Source organism: Pseudochaenichthys georgianus, chromosome 14 (assembly GCF_902827115.2).
Source record: "Pseudochaenichthys georgianus chromosome 14, fPseGeo1.2, whole genome shotgun sequence".
Taxonomy (NCBI): Eukaryota; Metazoa; Chordata; class Actinopteri; order Perciformes; family Channichthyidae; genus Pseudochaenichthys; species Pseudochaenichthys georgianus.
This window is the reverse complement of record NC_047516.1, coordinates 3,088,624-3,112,967: the sequence shown is the minus strand read 5'-3', so window position 1 is coordinate 3,112,967 and position 24,344 is coordinate 3,088,624. Positions and strand designations below refer to the sequence as shown.

Here is a 24,344-nt window from a genome sequence, read left to right as displayed (position 1 = left end):
ACTCAGATCTTGTACTTGAGTAAAAGTAGAAGTACTCAGATCTTGTATTTGAGTAAAAGGAGAAGTACTCAGATCGTGTACTTGAGTAAAAGGAGAAGTACTCAGATCTTGTACTTGAGTAAAAGTAGAAGTACTCAGATCTTGTACTTGAGTAAAAGTGGAAGTACTCAGATCTTGTACTTGAGTAAAAGGAGAAGTACTCAGATCTAGTACTTGAGTAAAAGGAGAAGTACTAAGATCTAGTACTTGAGTAAAAGCAGAAGTACTCAGATCTTGTACTTGAGTAAAAGTAGAAGTACTCAGATCTTGTACTTGAGTAAAAGTAGAAGTACTCAGATCTTGTACTTGAGTAAAAGTGGAAGTACTCAGATCTTGTACTTGAGTAAAAGGAGAAGTACTCAGATCTAGTACTTGAGTAAAAGGAGAAGTACTCAGATCTAGTACTTGAGTAAAAGCAGAAGTACTCAGATCTTGTACTTGAGTAAAAGTAGAAGTACTCAGATCTTGTATTTGAGTAAAAGGAGAAGTACTCAGATCGTGTACTTGAGTAAAAGGAGAAGTACTCAGATCTTGTACTTGAGTAAAAGTAGAAGTACTCAGATCTTGTACTTGAGTAAAAGTGGAAGTACTCAGATCTTGTACTTGAGTAAAAGGAGAAGTACTCAGATCTAGTACTTGAGTAAAAGCAGAAGTACTCAGATCTTGTACTTGAGTAAAAGTAGAAATACTCAGATCTTGTATTTGAGTAAAAGGAGAAGTACTCTGATCTTGTACTTGAGTAAAAGGAGAAGTACTCAGATCTTGTACTTGAGTAAAAGTGGAAGTACTCAGATATTGTACTTGAGTAAAAGTAGAAGTACTCAGATCTTGTACTTGAGTAAAAGTAGAAGTACTCAGATCTTGTATTTGAGTAAAAGTAGAAGTACTCAGATCTTGTACTTGAGTAAAAGTAGAAGTACTCAGATCTTGTACTTGAGTAAAAGTGGAAGTACTCAGATCTTGTACTTGAGTAAAAGTGGAAGTACTCAGATCTTGTACTTGAGTAAAAGGGGAAGTACTCAGATCTTGTACTTGAGTAAAAGTGGAAGTACTCAGATCTTGTACTTGAGTAAAAGGAGAAGTACTCAGATCTAGTACTTGAGTAAAAGCAGAAGTACTCAGATCTTGTACTTGAGTAAAAGTAGAAGTACTCAGATCTTGTACTTGAGTAAAAGTAGAAGTACTCAGATCTTGTATTTGAGTAAAAGGAGAAGTACTCAGATCGTGTACTTGAGTAAAAGGAGAAGTACTCAGATCTTGTACTTGAGTAAAAGTGGAAGTACTCAGATCTTGTACTTGAGTAAAAGTGGAAGTACTCAGATCTTGTACTTGAGTAAAAGTAGAAGTACTCAGATCTTGTACTTGAGTAAAAGTAGAATTACTCAGATCTTGTACTTGAGTAAAAGTAGAAGTACTCAGATCTTGTACTTGAGTAAAAGTAGAAGTACTCAGATCTAGTACTTGAGTAAAAGCAGAAGTACTCAGATCTTGTACTTAGTAAAAGTAGAAGTACTCAGATCTTGTACTTGAGTAAAAGTAGAAGTACTCAGATCTTGTTCTTGAGTAAAAGGAGAAGTACTCAGATCTTGTACTTGAGTAAAAGTAGAAGTACTCAGATCTTGTATTTGAGTAAAAGGAGAAGTACTCAGATCGTGTACTTGAGTAAAAGGAGAAGTACTCAGATCTTGTACTTGAGTAAAAGTAGAAGTACTCAGATCTTGTACTTGAGTAAAAGTGGAAGTACTCAGATCTTGTACTTGAGTAAAAGGAGAAGTACTCAGATCTAGTACTTGAGTAAAAGCAGAAGTACTCAGATCTTGTACTTGAGTAAAAGTAGAAGTACTCAGATCTTGTACTTGAGTAAAAGTAGAAGTACTCAGATCTTGTACTTGAGTAAAAGTAGAAGTACTCAGATCTTGTTCTTGAGTAAAAGTAGAAGTACTCAGATCTTGTACTTGAGTAAAAGTAGAAGTACTCAGATCTTGTACTTGAGTAAAAGTAGAATTACTCAGATCTAGTACTTGAGTAAAAGTAGAAGTACTCAGATCTTGTACTTAGTAAAAGTAGAAGTACTCAGATCTTGTACTTGAGTAAAAGTAGAAGTACTCAGATCTTGTACTTGAGTAAAAGTAGAATTACTCAGATCTTGTACTTGAGTAAAAGTAGAAGTACTCAGATCTTGTACTTGAGTAAAAGTAGAAGTACTCAGATCTTGTTCTTGAGTAAAAGTAGAAGTACTCAGATCTTGAGTAAAAGTAGAAGTACTCAGATCTTGTTCTTGAGTAAAAGTAGAAGCACCAGAGTGTAGGAATACTCTGTTACAGTAAAAGTCCTGCATTCAAAATGTTCCTCAAGTGAAAGTAGAAAAGTATTCTCATCTAAATATAGTGAAAGACAGTAAAAGTAGTCGTTGTGCAGATTGGTCCATTTCAGAATAATATATATGATGTGTTTTATAATGATTGATCATGAAAGTGTTCTCAGAGCTGGTGGAGGTGCAGCTAGTCTGAAGTACTTTGTAGACTGCAGGGTAGCTGGTGAAGGTGCAGCTAGTCTGAAGTACTTTGTAGACTGCAGGGTAGCTGGTGAAGGTGCAGCTAGTCTGAAGTACTTTGTAGACTGCAGGGTAGCTGGTGAAGGTGCAGCTAGTCTGAAGTACTTTGTAGACTGCAGGGTAGCTGGTGGATTTGCTCCAGGTGGAACTAAAGTCTGATTCAACACCTGATTAGATTTCACATCATTCATCAGTGAAGTAACTAAAGGGATTAAATACATGTGAAATGACTCCTTTCATGGGCAGGAATGAACCCTCACTCTCAATGAAAACACATTTAAAAACTGAAACCGTGGACAAAGTATTCATCATTATTATTTATATCCAGAAAAGTAATTGCACTTAGTCAGTCAAAGCACATAAAACAGCAACAGGAGGAAAGGTGTTTTATTCTCACAGTAATGAGGATGTTATCACCTCAGCAGACAGAGCAGGCATGAAATGAACAGGAATCTGAGGATTTAATCTTCTACTATTTGAAAAATACCTTAAGGAAAGGTGTTCATTTGCGACATTCTAAGATTCAATATGAATTAAAAACTCATTGTTAAATTATGAAACTCCCATTTACTGACGTCTCTTGCTCAAAACTCTTATTTATTGATGTCCGTCTGCTTCTTGCTTCTTGGCTTTGTTCGGTGCATCAAGGAATATATTGATCCCAAAGCCTGCTTCTAATTAAATCATGCTAACATGCTACATGCTAATACATCCAAAGGGACTTACAGTGCATACTTTGACTTCTTATTTTAATCATCCACAATATTTTATATTGTTTTATTTATATTTTTCATTTTATTTTCAATTGTTAATTCTCTTTTCCACTTTTTAAAAGTATTTTAAGTATTGTATTCTAATGTCTGAACACACTTCTGCGACGATAGAATTTCCCAAATTTGGATCAATAAAGTATCTATCCATCCATCCATCTATCCATCTATCCATCCATCCATCCATCCATCTATCCATCCATCTATCTATCCATCCATCCATCTATCCATCCATCCATTCATCCATCTATCCATCCATCCATCCATCCATCTATCCATCTATCCATCCATCTATCCATCCATCATCCATCCATCTACTGTATCCATCCAACCATCCATCTATCCATCCATCCATCCATCCATCTACTGTATCCATCCATCTATCCATCCATCCATCCATCCATCCATCCATCTACTGTATCCATCCATCTACTGTATCCATCCAACCATCCATCTATCCATCCATCTATCCATCTATCCATCATCCATCTATCCATCTATCCATCCATCCATCTATCTATCCATCCATCTACTGTATCCATCCAACCATCCATCTATCCATCCATCCATCCATCTACTGTATCCATCCATCTATCCATCCATCCATCTACTGTATCCATCCAACCATCCATCTATCCATCCATCCATCCATCTATCCATCTACTGTATCCATCCATCTATCCATCCATCCATCTACTGTATCCATCCAACCATCCATCTATCCATCCATCCATCCATCCATCTACTGTATCCATCCATCTATCCATCCATCCATCTACTGTATCCATCCAACCATCCATCTATCCATCCATCCATCTATCCATCCATCCATCTACTGTATCCATCCATCTATCATCCATCCATCCATCCATCCATCTATCCATCCATCCATCCATCTATCCATCCATCCATCCATCCATCTACTGTATCCATCCAACCATCCATCTATCCATCCATCCATCCATCATCCATCCATCTATCCATCCATCCATCCATCTACTGTATCCATCCAACCATCCATCTATCCATCCATCCATCCATCATCCATCCATCATCCATCTATCCATCATCCATCTATCCATCTATCCATCTATCCATCATCCATCTATCCATCTATCCATCAATCCATCTATCCATCCATCCATCTATCCATCTATCCATCTGCAGTCCTGTGGACATGAAGCAATTTGGGGTTAAGTATTTTACCCAAGGACACTTAGATCTGTTGACTAGTATTTGAAAACTCACAACAGCATATTTGGCAGGTATACATGCGTTTACATTACATTACATTTAGCTGACGCTTCTATCCAAATCACAAGAACGAAACACATGTTTGAGCATTTGATTTTCAGTCTAAGTTGGAAGAAATGTAGACGTTCTGCTGTCCTTCATATCAACGGGGAGCTGTTCCACCATTTTGGAGCCAGGAGAGCAAACAGGCGTGTTTAAAACCACTCGACAAAATGAAAATCTGCCCAAAGATCGACGTCAACCCATTTGAGAAACCCTATGTTAACAATGACTAGACTGAAGTAACTCCTACAATTAAATACAGAGTTAAATCCCAGATTAAATGTCTGTTAAAGTGTCTTGAACACATTGTGTTCAGTGATTATGTTATGTTAAATGTCCGTTTCCTTCCATACAAAATGTTGGCATTAGGCTCCGACATTATCTAAAGTATGTGTTTTAAGTGTGTTTAAACCTCGGTCAATTAAAAGCTCTGAGCGGTTAGCGGCTCGGAAAAAACACGTTTGACTCGCACAAAATGTCCATTAAATTATGTTTAAAATGTTAATTTCCTGGGTTCTTTTGTGCTCCGGTAAATGGTGAAACTAAATCCCAGATCAAATGTGCGTTAAAGGGTCTTGAACATATTCGTCTTATTATTTGTCCTTGTTGATGCTGCAAATGGAAATGCTGTAAAGCAAGAAATATTTCAGACTTGGTCCGACAATAAAGCATCATTACTGTACGGTCAAGTATCGTACCGTACCGTACTGAACTGTAATGTATTATACCGTACTGTATAACACTATCGTACCGTACCGTAATGTACTGTGTTATACCGTACTGTATCGTACCGTAATGTATTGTACTTTACCATAGTGTGCTGTATTATACCGTACCATACTGTACCGTACCGTACTAAACGGTATTATACTGTACCTTACTGAACTGTAGTGTCGTATCATCATATGGTAGTTTGTTGAGGAGTATCTAAGTTCAGCCCATTGTCTTTACAAAAATAAACACTTTTAATCACCACTTATCTTTCAAATCATTCCTCTTTACTCCCTCTCCCCTTCCCTCGGTCCTCTCCTAACTTCCCCTCGGCCTGCAGTTTCCGGATCAGATTGTGCGGCCCCTTCCCCAGCAGGGCGGACGGGTGCCGGTACGAACCCCCCAGACGGTCCCACAGCGTGAAGTACTGCCCGTAGTTGTAGTCGAAGAACAGGTGGTGGTCTGTGTGGTGCGCCGATCCGTTGATGGCGGGGGTGAGAGCGAGGGGGATCCGGTAGTCCCCGTCGTGGATGGAGATGGTCCAGATGTTGACGAAGACGTAGAGGCCGAGGTAGAGCACTTTGTGAAGCGGGAACATAAACGGGTAGATGTGGTACGGGAGGCCCTGCATGAAGCCGTCCACCGGGTGGAAAGCGTGGCTGGCGAACGGAGACGGGATCTTCCAGACGTGGTGAGGCTTGTGGAACAGCTGCGAGAAGAGATTCAGAAGATTCAGCGAAGTTGTTGGTAATTTACAGTAATAATAAAGGACATATTCAGATCATGTTGAGGTTCATATCAGTATGTGGTGTCTCTACTTTAAAGAGTCCTCTCCTGCTGATGTTCAGGTGTATATCAGTATGGAGTGTCTCTACTTTAAAGAGTCCTCTCCTGCTGATGTTCAGGTGTATATCAGTATGTAGTGTCTCTACTTTAAAGAGTCCTCTCCTGCTGATGTTCAGGTGTATATCAGTATGTAGTGTCTCTACTTTAAAGAGTCCTCTCCTGCTGATGTTCAGGTGTATATCAGTATGTAGTGGCTCTACTTTAAAGAGTCCTCTCCTGCTGATGTTCAGGTGTATATCAGTATGTAGTGGCTCTACTTTAAAGAGTCCTCTCCTGCTGATGTTCAGGTGTATATCAGTATGTAGTGTCTCTACTTTAAAGAGTCCTCTCCTGCTGATGTTCAGGTGTATATCAGTATGTAGTGTCTCTACTTTAAAGAGTCCTCTCCTGCTGATGTTCAGGTGTATATCAGTATGTAGTGTCTCTACTTTAAAGAGTCCTCTCCTGCTGATGTTCAGGTGTATATCAGTATGTAGTGGCTCTACTTTAAAGAGTCCTCTCCTGCTGATGTTCAGGTGTATATCAGTATGTAGTGTCTCTACTTTAAAGAGTCCTCTCCTGCTGATGTTCAGGTGTATATCAGTATCTAGTGTCTCTACTTTAAAGAGTCCTCTCCTGCTGATGTTCAGGTGTATATCAGTATGTAGTGGCTCTACTTTAAAGAGTCCTCTCCTGCTGATGTTCAGGTGTATATCAGTATGTAGTGGCTCTACTTTAAAGAGTCCTCTCCTGCTGATGTTCAGGTGTATATCAGTATGTAGTGGCTCTACTTTAAAGAGTCCTCTCCTGCTGATGTTCAGGTGTATATCAGTATGTAGTGTCTCTACTTTAAAGAGTCCTCTCCTGCTGATGTTCAGGTGTATATCAGTATGTAGTGTCTCTACTTTAAAGAGTCCTCTCCTGCTGATGTTCAGGTGTATATCAGTATGTAGTGTCTCTACTTTAAAGAGTCCTCTCCTGCTGATGTTCAGGTGTATATCAGTATGTAGTGGCTCTACTTTAAAGAGTCCTCTCCTGCTGATGTTCAGGTGTATATCAGTGTGTAGGGTCTCTACTTTAAAGAGTCCTCTCCTGCTGATGTTCAGGTGTATATCAGTATGTAGTGTCTCTACTTTAAAGAGTCCTCTCCTGCTGATGTTCAGGTGTTTATCAGTAAGTAGTGTCTCTACTTTAAAGAGTCCTCTCCTGCTGATGTTCAGGTGTATATCAGTATGTAGTGTCTCTACTTTAAAGAGTCCTCTCCTGCTGATGTTCAGGTGTATATCAGTAAGTAGTGTCTCTACTTTAAAGAGTCCTCTCCTGCTGATGTTCAGGTGTATATCAGTATGTAGTGTCTCTACTTTAAAGAGTCCTCTCCTGCTGATGTTCAGGTGTATATCAGTATGTAGTGTCTCTACTTTAAAGAGTCCTCTCCTGCTGATGTTCAGGTGTATATCAGTAAGTAGTGTCTCTACTTTAAAGAGTCCTCTCCTGCTGATGTTCAGGTGTATATCAGTATGTAGTGTCTCTACTTTAAAGAGTCCTCTCCTGCTGATGTTCAGGTGTATATCAGTATGTAGTGTCTCTACTGGGACATGTCTCCATGCTTTAATGTTCAAAAAGCTCTTTTCACCCTCTGTCTGAAACCAGAGCCCAGTCTGCTCTGATTGGTTAGCTGGCCGGCTCTGTTGTTATTGGTCAACCAGCTTAGAGATGTCCCGCCCCTTAGCCTATCACGTACAATGTGTTGGAGCGCTAGCGAATAGAACTGCGAGGGAACACAGGGATTTTAGCCTCTGCAGACCATTTACATTTATCGAACAGGCCGATGCAAACATACTGTAGTGTGCAGTGGAATAAAATAGTGCTAATGATAGATACATATGTGAACTGTAAACAGATGTACGATGTGCTGCAAAGTGAAGGTGAAGACACTGTGTGGGACGAGTGAAGGTGAAGACACTGTGTGGGACGAGTGAAGGTGAAGACACTGTGTGGGACGAGTGAAGGTGAAGACACTGTGTGGAACGAGTGAAGGTGAAGACACTGTGTGGAACGAGTGAAGGTGAAGACACTGTGTGGAACGAGTGAAGGTGAAGACACTGTGTGGAACGAGTGAAGGTGAAGACACTGTGTGGAACGAGTGAAGGTGAAGACACTGTGTGGAACGAGTGAAGGTGAAGACACTGTGTGGAACGAGTTGGGTGCTTGGAGTCGCCTGCGGGAGCCGAACGGAAGCTGCGCCGCGCCTCACCTTGTAAATCAGCCGGTGGTGCAGGGAGCGATGAATCCAGTAAATGCACATATCAGTGAAGAGGAGGAAGGAGACCATGCTGAGGAAGAGCCCGGGCCAGCCTGAGAGCACACACACACCATGTCACACACCATGTCACACACACACACACACACACACACACACACACACACACACACACACACACACACACACACACACCATGTCACACACCATATCACACACCATATCCAGGGTTCGTACGGGTGCTTGAAATCCTTGAAAATGCTTGAAATTTGACGTGGTGTTTTCAAGGTTGGGAAAGTGCTTGAAATTGAGAGAAAGTGCTTGAAAATGTAAATGCTTTACTTTTACAATAAATTGCTGTCTGACTGAATAGTTCGCTTTTTAGATTAAAAGAAAAGCATTGCTTCGCTTCTCCATAAAACATCTCCGCTGCACCTGCAGGTGTGTGTGTCGCGTGTGACCTGGGCATTCTGATGAGAGATAGATGACTGTGTGCCAGGAGGTTCAGTTTCAACGAGCGTTGGCTAGCAGAAGACAAATACAAGCCATGGCTGAGACGAGGGTCAAGCCCACGAGTCGCCTCCTGCAAAGTTTGCAACATAACGATGGGAGAGTCTGCGCTGACGAGCCACATGAAAGGTACGCCGGAGTAGAGCATTTTAGATTAGGCTAACGTTGCATGCTACGTTTGTTTAAGCTAACGTTAGCGAGCTGAATAGCGAACTCCATGAGGGATAATAATAATTGCAGGGGACAATCATTTCAGAGGAGCGTACCTATGGTATGTGCGTTACAGTCGCCATCGTGTGGTGTTCAGAGGACGAAGCTCTCACGGCATTTTGTGTTATAGTCACGAAATATAATCTATTGATTCGACTCAGAGCGATTTTGCAAGCGATGTATTTCTACTGTATGTTTCGTGCCTAAACCAAATGTGACTTGCTCTATCGAAATCAGTCACATTGACCCGAAGACACAGTTTCGTTTGTATTACTGGTCTGGGGGAAGCTCGCGAGTGTGTGTGTGTGTGTGTGTATTTTTGCGTTTGTGTCCCGGGGAAACACTCACAAGAAACACCGGCTGCTGTTCTGCCTGCTGTGACGTTACATTACTCCGTTCTCCGCTTGTAATTATGCCGAAGCTTCAAAGTTGTATTTATCATCTGAATTTGCCGAAAGAAGTTTAATATTCTGAAAGCCAAGACTTTGTTTATTTGAAAACAGATGAAAACAAACTGTCTTTTATATAAAATTGAAGTATTATACAAGTAAAACTACATGTTGCTTTAATCCCATGTAATTGTAGAATGAACAGTCTTCCTTTGGAGATGTCTAAGTCAGGAGTCTTGAGTCGTCAGCATTACCGACAATCATTTACACATTTGTAAATATTATTTTCCACTTGTTACCATTGTGAGTCTATTTGTATGCAGCTCTGCGTGATTTTGTGGCTACAATTCAGGCTAATACACTACCAGAGGTGGAGAAGTACTCAGATGTTGTACTTGAGTAAAAGTAGAAGTACTCAGATGTTGTACTTGAGTAAAAGTAGAAGTACTCAGATATTGTTTGAGTAAAAGTAGAAGTACTCAGATATTGTTTGAGTAAAAGTAGAAGTACTCAGATCTTGTGGTGAAATTATAAGTACTCAGATCTTGTACTTAGTAAAAGTAGAAGTACTCAGATCTTGTACTTGAGTAAAAGTAGAAGTACTCAGATATTGTTTGAGTAAAAGTAGAAGTACTCAGATCTTGTGGTGAAATTATAAGTACTCAGATCTTGTACTTAGTAAAAGTAGAAGTACTCAGATCTTGTACTTGAGTAAAAGTAGAAGTACTCAGATATTGTGAAAATAGAAAAGTATTCTCATCTAAATATAGTGAAAGACAGTAAAAGTAGTCGTTGTGCAGATTGGTCCATTTCAGAATAATATATATGATGTGTTTTATAATGATTGATCATGAAAGTGTTCTCAAAGCTGGTGAAGGTGCAGCTAGTCTGAAGTACTTTGTAGACTGCAGGGTAGCTGGTGAAGGTGCAGCTAGTCTGAAGTACTTTGTAGACTGCAGGGTAGCTGGTGAAGGTGCAGCTAGTCTGAAGTACTTTGTAGACTGCAGGGTAGCTGGTGAAGGTGCAGCTAGTCTGAAGTACTTTGTAGACTGCAGGGTCGCTGGTGGAGGTGCAGCTAGTCTGAAGTACTTTGTAGACTGCAGGGTAGCTGGTGAAGGTGCAGCTAGTCTGAAGTACTTTGTAGACTGCAGGGTAGCTGGTGGAGGAGCAGCTAGTCTGAAGTACTTTGTAGACTGCAGGGTAGCTGGTGAAGGTGCAGCTAGTCTGAAGTACTTTGTAGACTGCAGGGTAGCTGGTGAAGGAGCAGCTAGTCTGAAGTACTTTGTAGACTGCAGGGTAGCTGGTGAAGGTGCAGCTAGTCTGAAGTACTTTGTAGACTGCAGGGTAGCTGGTGAAGGTGCAGCTAGTCTGAAGTACTTTGTAGACTGCAGGGTAGCTGGTGAAGGAGCAGCTAGTCTGAAGTACTTTGTAGACTGCAGGGTAGCTGGTGAAGGAGCAGCTAGTCTGAAGTACTTTGTAGACTGCAGGGTAGCTGGTGGATTTACTCCAGGTGGAACTAAAGTCTGATTCAACACCTGATTAGATTTCACATCATTCATCCAGATCTGTGAAGTAACTAAAGGTGTTAAATACATGTAGTGCAGTAGAAGTACACCATGTACCTCTGAACTGTTGTGCAGTAGAAGTACACCATGTACCTCTGAACTGTAGAGGAGTAGAAGTACACCATGTACCTCTGAACTGTAGTGGAGTAGAAGTACACCATGTACCTCTGAACTGTAGTGGAGTAGAAGTACACCATGTACCTCTGAACTGCAGTGGAGTAGAAGTACACCATGTACCTCTGAACTGTAGTGGAGTAGAAGTACACCATGTACCTCTGAACTGTAGTGGAGTAGAAGTACACCATGTACCTCTGAACTGTAGTGGAGTAGAAGTACACCATGTACCTCTGAACTGTTGTGCAGTAGAAGTACACCATGTACCTCTGAACTGTTGTGCAGTAGAAGTACACCATGTACCTCTGAACTGTAGAGGAGTAGAAGTACACCATGTACCTCTGAACTGCAGGGGAGTAGAAGTACACCATGTACCTCTGAACTGCAGAGGAGTAGAAGTACACCATGTACCTCTGAACTGTAGAGGAGTAGAAGTACACCATGTACCTCTGAACTGCAGAGGAGTAGAAGTACACCATGTACCTCTGAACTGTAGTGGAGTAGAAGTACACCATGTACCTCTGAACTGTAGTGGAGTAGAAGTACACCATGTACCTCTGAACTGTAGTGGAGTAGAAGTACACCATGTACCTCTGAACTGCAGAGGAGTAGAAGTACACCATGTACCTCTGAACTGTAGAGGAGTAGAAGTACACCATGTACCTCTGAACTGCAGAGGAGTAGAAGTACACCATGTACCTCTGAACTGTAGTGGAGTAGAAGTACACCATGTACCTCTGAACTGTAGTGGAGTAGAAGTACACCATGTACCTCTGAACTGTAGTGGAGTAGAAGTACACCATGTACCTCTGAACTGCAGTGGAGTAGAAGTACACCATGTACCTCTGAACTGTTGTGCAGTAGAAGTACACCATGTACCTCTGAACTGTTGTGCAGTAGAAGTACACCATGTACCTCTGAACTGTAGAGGAGTAGAAGTACACCATGTACCTCTGAACTGCAGGGGAGTAGAAGTACACCATGTACCTCTGAACTGCAGAGGAGTAGAAGTACACCATGTACCTCTGAACTGCAGAGGAGTAGAAGTACACCATGTACCTCTGAACTGCAGAGGAGTAGAAGTACACCATGTACCTCTGAACTGCAGTGGAGTAGAAGTACACCATGTACCTCTGAACTGCAGAGGAGTAGAAGTACACCATGTACCTCTGAACTGCAGAGGAGTAGAAGTACACCATGTACCTCTGAACTGCAGTGGAGTAGAAGTACACCATGTACCTCTGAACTGCAGTGGAGTAGAAGTACACCATGTACCTCTGACTTGCGTTCACTACCAACCTAAAAGTACCTCAACAATTAATGAATAATGTATTGAGAAGTGATTTGGCTGATAGTTGTATATCGGCTCAGCAGGTATACGGGAGGCCCAGTCTACGTACAGATCACACATTTTGAAATATTAAACTTAGTTTTCTTTTCTTTAATTTTTCATCCTCGTGTAGAAGGCTATCACGAAACACACATGTGGTTGTTTATCGCATAAAGAACATCTGATTTAATGTGAGGTAGGGAAATAATCATTTGAGTATGTGTATATAAATATGTAATTTACAACAGCTGTGAGATGCTGGAAAATGCACCTTGAAAAGTGCTTGAATTTGACTTTGGAAAAGGTGTAAGAACCCTACACACACACGCACACACACACACACACACACACACACACACACACACACACACACACACACACACACACACACACACACACACACACACACACACACACACACACACACACACACACACACACACACACACACACACACACACACACACACACACACACACACACACACACACACACACACACACACACAATATCACATATACACACACACACACACACACACACACCATATCACACACCATGCCACACACACACACCATGTCACACACCATATCTCACACACACACACACACACACACACACACACACACACACTGTCACAAACACCATGTCTCACACACACATGTCACACACCATGTCACAAACACACACACACACATGTCACACACCATATCACACACCACCATGTCACAAACACCATGTCTCACACACACACACACACACACACACACACACACACACACACACACACACACACACACACACACACACACACACACACACACACACACACACACACACACACACACCACACACACCATGTCACAAACACACACACACACACCATATCACACACCACCATGTCACACACCATGGTCGTTTCTCAATCGCGAGGAAACTGGCTTCCAAGCCAATATTTCAAGGATGCTACGTCATCGAGTGCCACCGAAGGACTGTTCCAATCTCCAGCATACTTGGAATTCCACCGAGGCCGCGTCCTTGGTTTCGGGGAAATTTCGAGGCTGCACATGGGTAGACTTCGCGTCCTTCAAATCCCCACAATGCTTTGCGCACGGACCAATCTGTGGCAGAAAATGTAAGGCGGGCCTCTCATATGACGCACACCTGCACACTTGCTAGCCTGTTCCACTCTTCGTTTTCCGAATGCCAGGATGGATTCTTGCCTCGCTTCTGAAGCAAGTGACTTGGAAGACATGTGCTACCAATAGGGATGCACGATATTGGTTTTTTGAAACCGATACCGATAACTTCCTGCTTCTCAAGACCGATACCGATAATAAAAAAAAAATACGCCACTAATTATTTTAACGCGATTAACGCATGTGTATTTATTTTCCTCGGCCGCCCCGTAGTTTCAGAGCGCATCGAGTTTAAAATACCATCTGCTGACAGCCCCGCTCCTGCCGCCCGCTTGTGGCAGACCACACTTCCACGCTCACCGGCAGGCACCGACTGGCCATCTGGAGGACCGGGAGGGTGTGTGTGTGTGTGTGTGTGTGTGTGTGTGTGTGTGTGTGTGGCACGAGCGAGCGAGAGAGAGACCTTACGTGCATTGTTGTTGTTAGCATCTGGTGCTAGCTAGCTGCGCTAACGGATATAAGTAGCTGTTTAAATGAAAACAGAGGAGCGACATTTCGCCACAACTGCGCCGAGCACTTGACTTGATGCAGGAAGCAGACAGCGGGACATTGAAGGAGAAGTGAGCACACTCAGCTCGGATACATGAACATGATTGCAGCGTCCAGGCTGCTCCGGTTCGAGCATATGCCTTGAGTTGCACATAGCTCCAACGCGCGCGCGCAGACACACACACACACACACACACACACACACACACACACACACACACACAGTATTGTATTATTGTCTTCGTACGCTTTTAACACACCATCGTAGCGATGGCGATGTTTCAGGTGACTGATCAGGTTCGAAGTATTAGGGAGCGCTGGATTTGTGAAGAACTCCCCTCTTCCTAAACCACTAACACCACAGTACTGGCAAAACGGGAGGAGCCGAGTGAAAAACAAGCGCCCCTCATCCCAACCCACCCACACCGCAGGATTTTTTTACCCAAAAAATATATTGTATATTATCGGGGCTATTAATACTGGTATCGGGTTTATCGGGATGACGTCATAATTCCTAATATCGGACCGATAATTATCGTGCACCCCTAGCTACTAAGCAAGCATCCTCGAGATTGAGAAACGGCCCATGTCACACACACACCATGTCACACACACCACTGACAACAGGTTACAGTCAGGGTGTTTCAATGTACTGGAAGATGGTCACATCTTCGTCGAGCACTCACCCAGCGGAGAGCCGTGGACGTTGTCGTACAGTTTGCTGTACCCTCGGACTTCATAGAAAAACAGAGCCACAGTGGGAAGGCTGATCACAGGAAGCGAGGTCATCGCGTATTTGATCTCTCTCCGAACCTGATTCTGAGGGGGATTGGAAATAAAATAATAATTTATTAACTCAATAAATATCAGAGGCAGAAGTCACACCTCTATTATGGATTTATTGGCGCTTGACAATGAAGACAAATCCAGAATAATGTGTACCTTGACACTTTACTGCGTCACAGCAACTCCTTATATTTCACTATGAACTGATCTCACTTACGGTCTTAGTATTCTTCAGACAAAGTGCTTTTAGGGCCTGCTTTTCAGCTTTTGCCAGGTGTGCAGATGAGAGCCAGTGGGCCGAGTTTCAACTTCCTTCTCTAGGTGTCCATTTTATCTTCTCAAAACTATTTAATGCATTTCGGTCTTCTTACATTTAGCTGAGACTTTTATCCAAAGCTACTTACAAGAAGTACTTTCAACCCAACAAATAATAATGTAGGGACATTAAATTAATCAAATACACTGATCTAGTTTAGCTGGCCGGCTCTGTCGTGATTGGTGAACCGCTTAGAGATGTCCCGCCCCTTAGCCTATCACTTACAAGGTGTTGGAGCGCTAGCCAATAGCAGCGCGGGTGTTCCCCAGTGATGTCACTATGTTCTGGAAGTAAACAAAGGAGTGCAATGGAAGTGTTTTATTGTAAGTTTTACCTCGAGGAATTGTGGGTGTTTCATGAGATTGTGGTCGAAGATGAAGAAGTAGCTGATGGCCCCGAGGCCCAGGTAGAGGACGGCGGCCCCCAGGTTGGTGAGCACCAGCAGGCTGAGGATCTGCCTCAGAGCGCCCTCCTCAGGCCAGGAGGCCGGGAACACGTAGGGGGTGAGGACGTAATGATCCGCAACATTCAGCACAAGATCCATGGTGAGATCTGTAACGAGAGAAAGAGAGCACACACTTTAAAACATGTTGAGAACACTACATTTCCCAGAAAGCACTGCTGTTAGTTTGAATTGAATTTGTTAAAGAGAAATGATATCTGGGTTCATTCCATTCAATATTTGTACACCAATTATCAGATGTTTTTAGGTTTTAAAGATAGCAGATCAACTGAAAGACATAATGAGCTCATTTTAATAATCAGAATAATCTTTGTTATAAAACAAACATTTATCTACATGTCAGGTTTTATTACAGCTTATAGCTTTAAAATGTGTCTTTATATGTATTACACTGGACAAACTCCATCTGCTGTTGACATAAATAAGAGAAGTGGACCTGAAATTGAGACTTTCTCAAATGTATTTTAAAGAATACATGTCTTCTTAATATGTATTAAAAGAGAGAAATGTTGTATTTCTACATAGATTTGAGATCTAAAAGTCATAGCCAAATAAAAACTTGCAAAACATTCCACGCCGTCTTCTTCAGTGCAATTATACTTTTACATGTATTAACAATTTCAAACCCTCTTGTTAAGGATTTCTCTGGATATATTTTATTAGCGAATCATGAAGTTAAATATAGCATTTTGACTTTGACACCTTCCTTTAAAACTGTGAATGTTTCTCTAACACAAGCATTGATACACCTAATATACAATGGTGTGTGTACTGTATTCATTGTGTATGCTGGTTCTGATTTATTGTGCGGATGGACCTTGACTTCTGGATTCTGATCCCTGGAAAGTGACCATTTTCCAACACTTCACAATTGTATCACACAATGCAAGCAATTAATACAATACATACAACACATTTTAAAGCCAATAACAATGTAAATATCACACATTGATTATCTGCACGAGCAGCTACATTACATCTGTGGTCATATTTGATGTAACGTTATTCCTGACTCGCCGTTACGTAAAGGTAAATATGTATTTATAAGCATTAACGAACACCAAATGCAGCATCACGTGGTATTAAAAGGTTATTAACAAAGTGCTCTGTCTTTATTTTAATGTATATCAAGTTAAATTCGCACTGTACCTTGTGTTTGTTGCTCGTATTCCGGTACAACAGTGAAGAGGATGTGCACTAAGGTAAAAGCGAGCAAGTGACCAACCACAGCGGAGTTTACCGTTACGTCATAGAAGTGGCGTCCAATCAGCGTGCAGTTCCTCATCACGGCAGGCTTGTTATGGTTTCTGATTGGCCCACTGGTGGATCTGATCATGGTGCTACAGAAACAGCTGGAGCAGAGGCCGAAACGCCCACAGATAGATAAAGAAACGCAGGTTAATGTTCCTTAATATGTGTTTTTATTATCTTTAAATACATTTATAGCATTAATTATATTGTGGGACCGGCTAACGCTCTTAATGCTCGATTTTAAACCAAACTTCCTTTACAAACGTATGATTTTTCGGTTCTCTCAGGTTATTCTGGATCTAAATAACCTTCATTTAACAAACAAATGATGTCGATGTTAGTGTTATGTGAACCTCTTTAATTCTTTTTGACAACATTATTCTGGTATTTCCAGTCTCATTTGTTTATGTAACTTGTTTGCTTGTTGAAAGGTGATGTAATTTCCTTTCAGTCTTTGCTCTCCTTCTCCGTCGCTGCCCCCTCCCTCTGGAACTCACTCCCCCAACCCATCAGAGACTGCACCGACCTCACCACCTTCAACACACTCACCTCTTCAATCTGGCTTGTAATGTGTGATTGTTTTTGTATTATTTGACTTTAAAGGTGGGGTAGGTAAGTTTCAGAAACCGGCTCGAGATACACTTTTTGTTATATTCCATGGAATGCTCTTAACATCCCGATAGCAATGAATATCTGAAGTGCTTTGACAACAAATCCATAAAAAAATGTCATCTGAAGCCGTAATACTGTAAAAGTACAACCAGCCTACCTGCCTGTCAGCCTTCCATCGGGGCACAAATTTATCTCGTGCCCTCATTGGTCATGTGCGCGTTCGTGTGTATTTTCAAATAATTAATTTTTAAGTAATTTGTTGTTCCTTCCTTTTCTTTTCCCTTCACTATATCTGTAAAGCGTCTTTGAGCACCTGTAAAAGCGCTAACAAATTAAATCTATTATTATTGCAATGCGGAATATTCCAGAACAGGTTTAGTAATCGAAAACGCATCATTTTAATGTATTTACATTGGGGATTCTTAACAAATTAGCAAGACTAAACTACTGTTGCATGATTTCTGAATGAAGCGTGGTCGTACTGTTTCAACACTACCTTTGCTTGTTAGAAAGGTGTCCTTTTTATAACGTTATTATTTAATCATTGCGATGCCGATCCAGAACATGTTTTCGGGATTGCAGAAGCGTAATATTAAGTTATTTAAGTCATGTTTTTTTTAGCAAATCAGCTTTTCAGCAGATTTTGAATGAAGTTTGGCACATACATGCTACACGATAGGCTTTCCTTGCCAAGTAGGTTAGTTGACACATACGAGGAATGTGTCTTGGTATTCATGGTGCATACATAAAGACAGCTAAAGAAGATTAAAAAAAACACCCAAACTATTAACCGTTACGATTTAGAAATGTATTATAGAAGTTGGCTAATGTTATTTGCATCTACAGAGTTTAACAGTTGGATTCATGTCAGATCAAAACAAATAGCTTCCACTCTGATAACAACCACAGGGTGTCGCCATCGCTCTAAACTCAGAGCTGGAGGATCTGGTCCTGTCACACAGCTCAACACACTGATTCATACATGATTATTATAGTCATACCACTGGAGGAGAGCTAATTCAACTCCTACATAATTCAGTATTAGAACCACCTACAGCATAATAGCCTCACTGAAAAAATTGTTATGTTGGATTTACTTAATTTTATTTAGGTAAGTGGTTGCACGAAACAAATTTATCTAAATCCAGATATATTTTTTAAGTTCACTGTACTTATTAGTTTTGAGTAATTTCAACTTAATCATACTGATAATTTTCAGCTCAACTATTTTGAGTAGAATTTACTCACTAAACCCATGTTAAGTGTACTAAAATGGATTATGTAATGTAACCTTTTTTCTTTTTGTACATTCAGATCAATTCTATAGTTTAATTCCTACATACAAAAATGAAGTTGAATTTAATCAAACATTTTTACTTTCAATATATTAAAAATAAACATCATATTTGATACATACTCTTACTTTATTATCTTGTACAAAATGACGTAACATGAAGCATGTGTCTTAAACATCTTCTGATTCGATAAAAACATGCAACTGTCATGGCACCTCGTGTGTGTGTGCGTGTCAGGCTGCCAGGTGTCCACAATCCAATCACCTCTGCTATAAGACTCAAGCCCTGACTCCTCCACTTCGCCATATCGTAGACTCTGTAACCACAGTCAGTCTCTAGCTTTGGAAAGTCTTCGATTGCGATTCCCTGTTTGACCTGTTTTCTCCTGTGCCGGCAGCTTCAAGCCAGCCTGACTCCAATCTCCTGTCTCCAGACCACCGCCAACATTGGACCCTGTCCCGCTCCTCCTGGCTCTTCTTCCTGGTCAGACCTCCGTTCCCCTCTCCCTTGGACTCCGTCTATCTTCCCTGGCCCAGACCCCCCTGCCCAGTATTATTCAATAAACGTTATTATTGTGCTTGAAACTCTTTCCTCCAGTCTCTGCTCTGCTCCTGGGTTCCCTGCTAGCCTTAACAGTACAATCTCGCCACTGTTAAGGCTAGCAGGGAACCCAGGAGCAGAGCAGAGACGAGACTGGAGGAAAGAGTTTCAAGCACAATAATAACGTTTATTGAATAATACTGGGCTGTAGGCAGGGGAGGGGGTTCTGGGCCAGGGAACCTAGACGGAGTCCAAGGGAGAGGGGAACGGAGGTCTGACCAGGTTGGGGAGCGCCTGGAGAAGAGCCAGGAGGAACGGGACAGGGTCCAACGTTGGAGGTGGTCTGGAGACAGGAGATTGGAGTCAGGCTGGCTTGAAGCTGCCGGCACAGGAGAAAACAGGTCAAACAGGGAATCGCAATCGAAGACTTTCCAAAGCTAGAGACTGACTGTGGTTACAGAGTCTACGATATGGCGAAGTGGAGGAGTCAGGACTTGAGTCTCATAGCAGAGGTGATTGGATTGTGGACACCTGGCAACCTGGCAGCACACACACACACACGGCAGAGGCCATCAGAGCAACAAAATGCAGTGGAAACAGACAGCGAATAAATCCTGACATGTGACTGAAACAGCAGAGGAGAATGTAACATTCCTCACATTAATACATGAAATATATTCACATTCTTCTCCAGAACTAGATGTAAATGGCCCATATACAAATAAAAAATTAAATGTTTTACGCTTGGCTAAAGTAGAAAAAGTTGCCGTTTCGATAGTATATGCTTAATGGCATCGGTTCACAAGAGCGGCTGAAGAAATCCTACAGTCCAGCATTTATCTTGTTCTTCAGTCCAAGGACTTTGGGGGAAAGCCTTTCACCATCCATTTGCAAGAGCACTTTCTGGACGAATTCATAGTAGTACCTTAGCTCTTTGGGGTAAGCCATGTTTAGTGAATAGATGAGTCCCAGCATGATGGCACAAGCTCGGGCTACAGATCCAATTTTGTCCAGAATGATTAGTCCAACAAAAATTCCAACGTCGTCATAATGTCCAGGTTCTCCACCCTCCTTGTTGATGACATATATGCCCATGGTACATTTCTGCAGGTCTCTGGTGACGTCATCTCCTGCGATGTCCTGTATATTTAATGAAAAAACATGCATGTATTCAATATATGTAATTTTAATTACATACGTTATCGAATACATTTTTTGTAATATTGCTCACATACCTATTAATCCCTGAAAACAAAGCTGGTCATACTGTATATATTTCTGAATCAAACTAAATATGTGTGAGGTGTTTTTAAAGATTTACATAGGACCCAATAAGCTTGGTGATGAGTGTCAGAAGTCAGAGAGGATTGACAGATGGATTAAGACATTGTTGATTATGGTCTTTCCATTGGACAATAAGAAAAACAATGAATAAAGCCAACCTCATTGTATAAAGAACCAAGCTGATGGTTTGAAATGCTTTAGGGTGAATATGAATATCAACATTCATACATATAAATATTCTCAACCTTCATGCTCCTTATAAGGTAAAACATAATTATCTAAAATTGATGCCTGACACTAGGATCTTAAAACAGGGTTTCCCACACAGACTATACTTGGGCGGGCCGCCCAGGTATATTAACGGCCGCCCAAGTATATTTCGCGACCCATTTAGTTGTTTTTTTTAAAGTTTTTTTTTAATAATTTTTTTTTTTTTTTATTCGTCCGTGACCACGACGCCATCTGCGATCGATTAACTTGTGGACAATGATCCCTCGCTCCCTTGCACTGATCTCGCCTCCTTCTGGCCTGTTAAGTGGCCTGCCTCACACTGGGGGACTGGCTGTCCACATGATGTGGCCTGCCGACATGGCCACTGTCATACAGATCACAAATCAAAGCCCTTGATTGGTCTCTGTGTCTCATTCAAGCTCGGGATAAGCTCAGCTCAGGTGAGGTAAAGGACTCTCTGAGTGTTTAGAAAGTTAACTTAGTCTAAGTTCTCAGTGGGTCTCAAACGGTGTGGTCACCAGTTATGTAAACACATATTTCCATTTGAGAGGGTAGTGATTGGTCTAATGGATAGTGAGGTGGGCTGAAGATCGGAAGGCTGTGAGTTCAAATCCTGCGAGGAACACCACCACTAGTGTGCCCTTGAGTAAGGCACTTAGCCCTTAGTTACTCCAGGGACAATGTCCTGTAATCGGTCATTATAAGTCACTTTGGATAAAAGCGTCAGCTAAATGAAATGTAATGTGATTAGTAAAATATGCATGAATAAATAAATAAAAAGTTAACTAGGTGAAAAAAGGTAAGACACTTTTAAAACTTGTTGAGAGAAAACTAGTCTTTGCTGCTGCCTCAAAGAGGAGCAGGGGGAGAGGAGAGGAGGGAGACAGGAGAGGCTGAATCAGGAGCACAGACACACTCACAACTATAAATGAACCACAAATTAATTAATAAACAAGTTTCAGTGTTTTTTTCATATTGGAAATGGTATGTTTTTGGTTATGGCCATAATTTTATGATTATTGAAATGTATACAGTTATGTTTAATATAGGTGTTTCCATAGATCTAGTCTCTATATTTTCCCCTCAAAATGCACCAGATTGATGCATTTAACTCCAAAATAAAATCTTACCGGGGGGGGGGGCATGCCCCTGGACCCCCATAGAGGATTTGAGGTCGACCCCCACTAAAAATCACATGGATAGGTTCCTAAATACATTTATTTTTTTAAATAGTAACCCATTTCCATATGTTCATGTGTGGGTAGTAGATTTAAACTATAGGGCTATCATTATGGGCCCTGCCTGTACCTGCTCGCTCTGCCATCGCGTGAAGGGTCTGCTAACAAGCGACCAACAGAAAGGTTAATGTTGTTGCACGTCACCTCACCCCCCCCCGCTACCACCACCCCCCAAGTATATTTCAGATATTTGGGAAACAGATCTGTGGGAAACACTGGCAGTTAATGGACCAGCACCAGAGGTGTTCCCATACACACAGGCGTTGGAGCTGTTCTTCATGAAATCCCAGAAGGATGAAGTGCTCTGACAAACAGTGCCATCTTTGCGCAAAATGATTATACAGGACTGAAAAGTCAATAAATAAACATGTTGTTAAAACTTTTTTTTTTCCGGGCACTTCCAGGGACTTTTCACCAAGAGCAATGCTCTGTTCTTCACAGTTCACACCTGGAATCTGCCTCGTACAACCACAGTCTGATCTGTTGGCAATTGAGGATTAAGTGACTTGCTCAAGGCAGGTTCTGCTTTTTTACTTTCCCCACCTGGGGATTGAATTTGCACCTTTCCAGTCACAAGCCTGCTTCTCTAACCAGTATGCCACTATTGCCTTATTAAGATCAGATATCCTTAGAAATGTGTGTTGCATTCTTGCACCTGGCAAGTAATCCAGGCTGTTGTGAGGCAAATAATAATAATAAATTATATTTCTATAGCACTTTTCTTGAACCCAAAGACGCTTTACATTTGGAAATGGGGCTCTATACAGTACATTTCATAAAATTGCTCTACAGAGTATATGACAATTTGTATAAAACAGTGTATATACACACATTTACCTTTTGCAAGATCGCCAGATGTTTGGCTAGTTTCTGGCCAACAACTCCTCCCTTCTTCTGGAAGACAGATGTCAGCTGAGGTAGATGGCTGTCCAACTGCGCCATGAAGGCTGTTTCAAGTGGGATAGTCGTTATGCGCAGGAATTCAGCAGTATCTGTTATGCAAAAACAAAACGACAGAAGACAAAGAGCACATTCAGCCATTGGTGTAATGATATTTTGTATCTACTATATAATTAAAGGATATATTCTAATTTTGACCTCATTAACCAAGTCCTTGATAAGATGTGTATTGGTGTACAGTGTGTTCTAAGCAAAGTATTTCTATTAATCTAAGGTCATTTTTTTTAATTGACAATGGGTAAAATGTTGAGGACTAAAGTGAAAACCCCAATTCCAGCAGCAGCTGTTTTCTTCAGACAATCAAACCGACTGTTATAGAATAGCTGGTGAAGACAGCGGAACATTGAGCAGCTAAAGAGCCAAATACTTTACTAAGGAGTTGGTGGAAAGCAAAAACAGAGCTAAAAGATAATTATCAGATGGACAGAAACACCATTTCAAATGTATGATCATGTTGCTTTGTATCAGCTCAATGTGTACAGTAAATAGGCATTTCACCATACATTCACCATGTGAAATATATAACTTACCTCATCAATATGGAAAAGTGCAGGCCATCTGACTTTGAACTCTCCAGCAGATAGATTTCCCTTCACCACCTCTTTTCTTCCGCCACAGTCTTTACATTGCCACATAAACTAGACAAACAACAAAGAGAGAAATGGGGGGGGGAATTAAACATTAGTGATGGTGTTTCACAGTCACCTTTGGGTCTAAGCAGAGTGAACTAAACGAAAATCCTAATAGTTTGCTGAAAAGTTGAAGATTAAGGAATTTGTTTGATAAATTGACTTACCAAAACAACATGAGGTCCCCAAAGAGTAAGGTTCTGTTCCACATCACACCAACATCAGATATAAAAACCTGCAATAACGGCATCTATTGCACGTCTGTCCGTCCTGGGAGAGGGATCCCTCCTCTGTTGCTCTCCCTGAGGTTTCTCCCATTTTTCCCTTTAAACTGGGTTTTCTTTGGAAGTTTTTCCTTGTACGATGTGAGGGTCTAAGGACAGAGGGTGTCGTATTGTCATACTGATATTCTGTACACACTGTGAAGACCACTGAGACAAATGTATCATTTGTGATATTGGGCTATATAAATAAACAT

The 24,344-nt window shown here is 41.3% G+C and overlaps 1 protein-coding gene and 1 long non-coding RNA gene across 2 annotated transcripts; both read right to left on the bottom strand.

The window, feature by feature from the left end:
* Positions 1 to 2,895: 2,895 nt before the first annotated feature.
* LOC117458494 (lathosterol oxidase-like) lies at positions 2,896 to 17,041 on the bottom strand. The gene is made up of 5 exons (XM_034099004.2): positions 16,976 to 17,041; positions 15,698 to 15,915; positions 14,948 to 15,080; positions 8,450 to 8,550; positions 2,896 to 6,079 (listed from the first exon to the last, which is right to left on the bottom strand). The coding sequence occupies exons 2-5, from the start codon at positions 15,905 to 15,907 to the stop codon at positions 5,648 to 5,650; spliced, it is 876 nt and encodes a 291-aa protein (XP_033954895.1). The 5' UTR covers positions 15,908 to 15,915; positions 16,976 to 17,041; the 3' UTR covers positions 2,896 to 5,647.
* Positions 17,042 to 20,058: 3,017 nt separating this feature from the next.
* LOC139435097 (uncharacterized) lies at positions 20,059 to 24,105 on the bottom strand. The gene is made up of 4 exons (XR_011644372.1): positions 24,034 to 24,105; positions 23,768 to 23,875; positions 23,115 to 23,269; positions 20,059 to 20,664 (listed from the first exon to the last, which is right to left on the bottom strand). It is a non-coding gene; the product is annotated as an uncharacterized lncRNA (long non-coding RNA).
* Between the last annotated feature and the right edge of the window lie 239 nt (positions 24,106 to 24,344).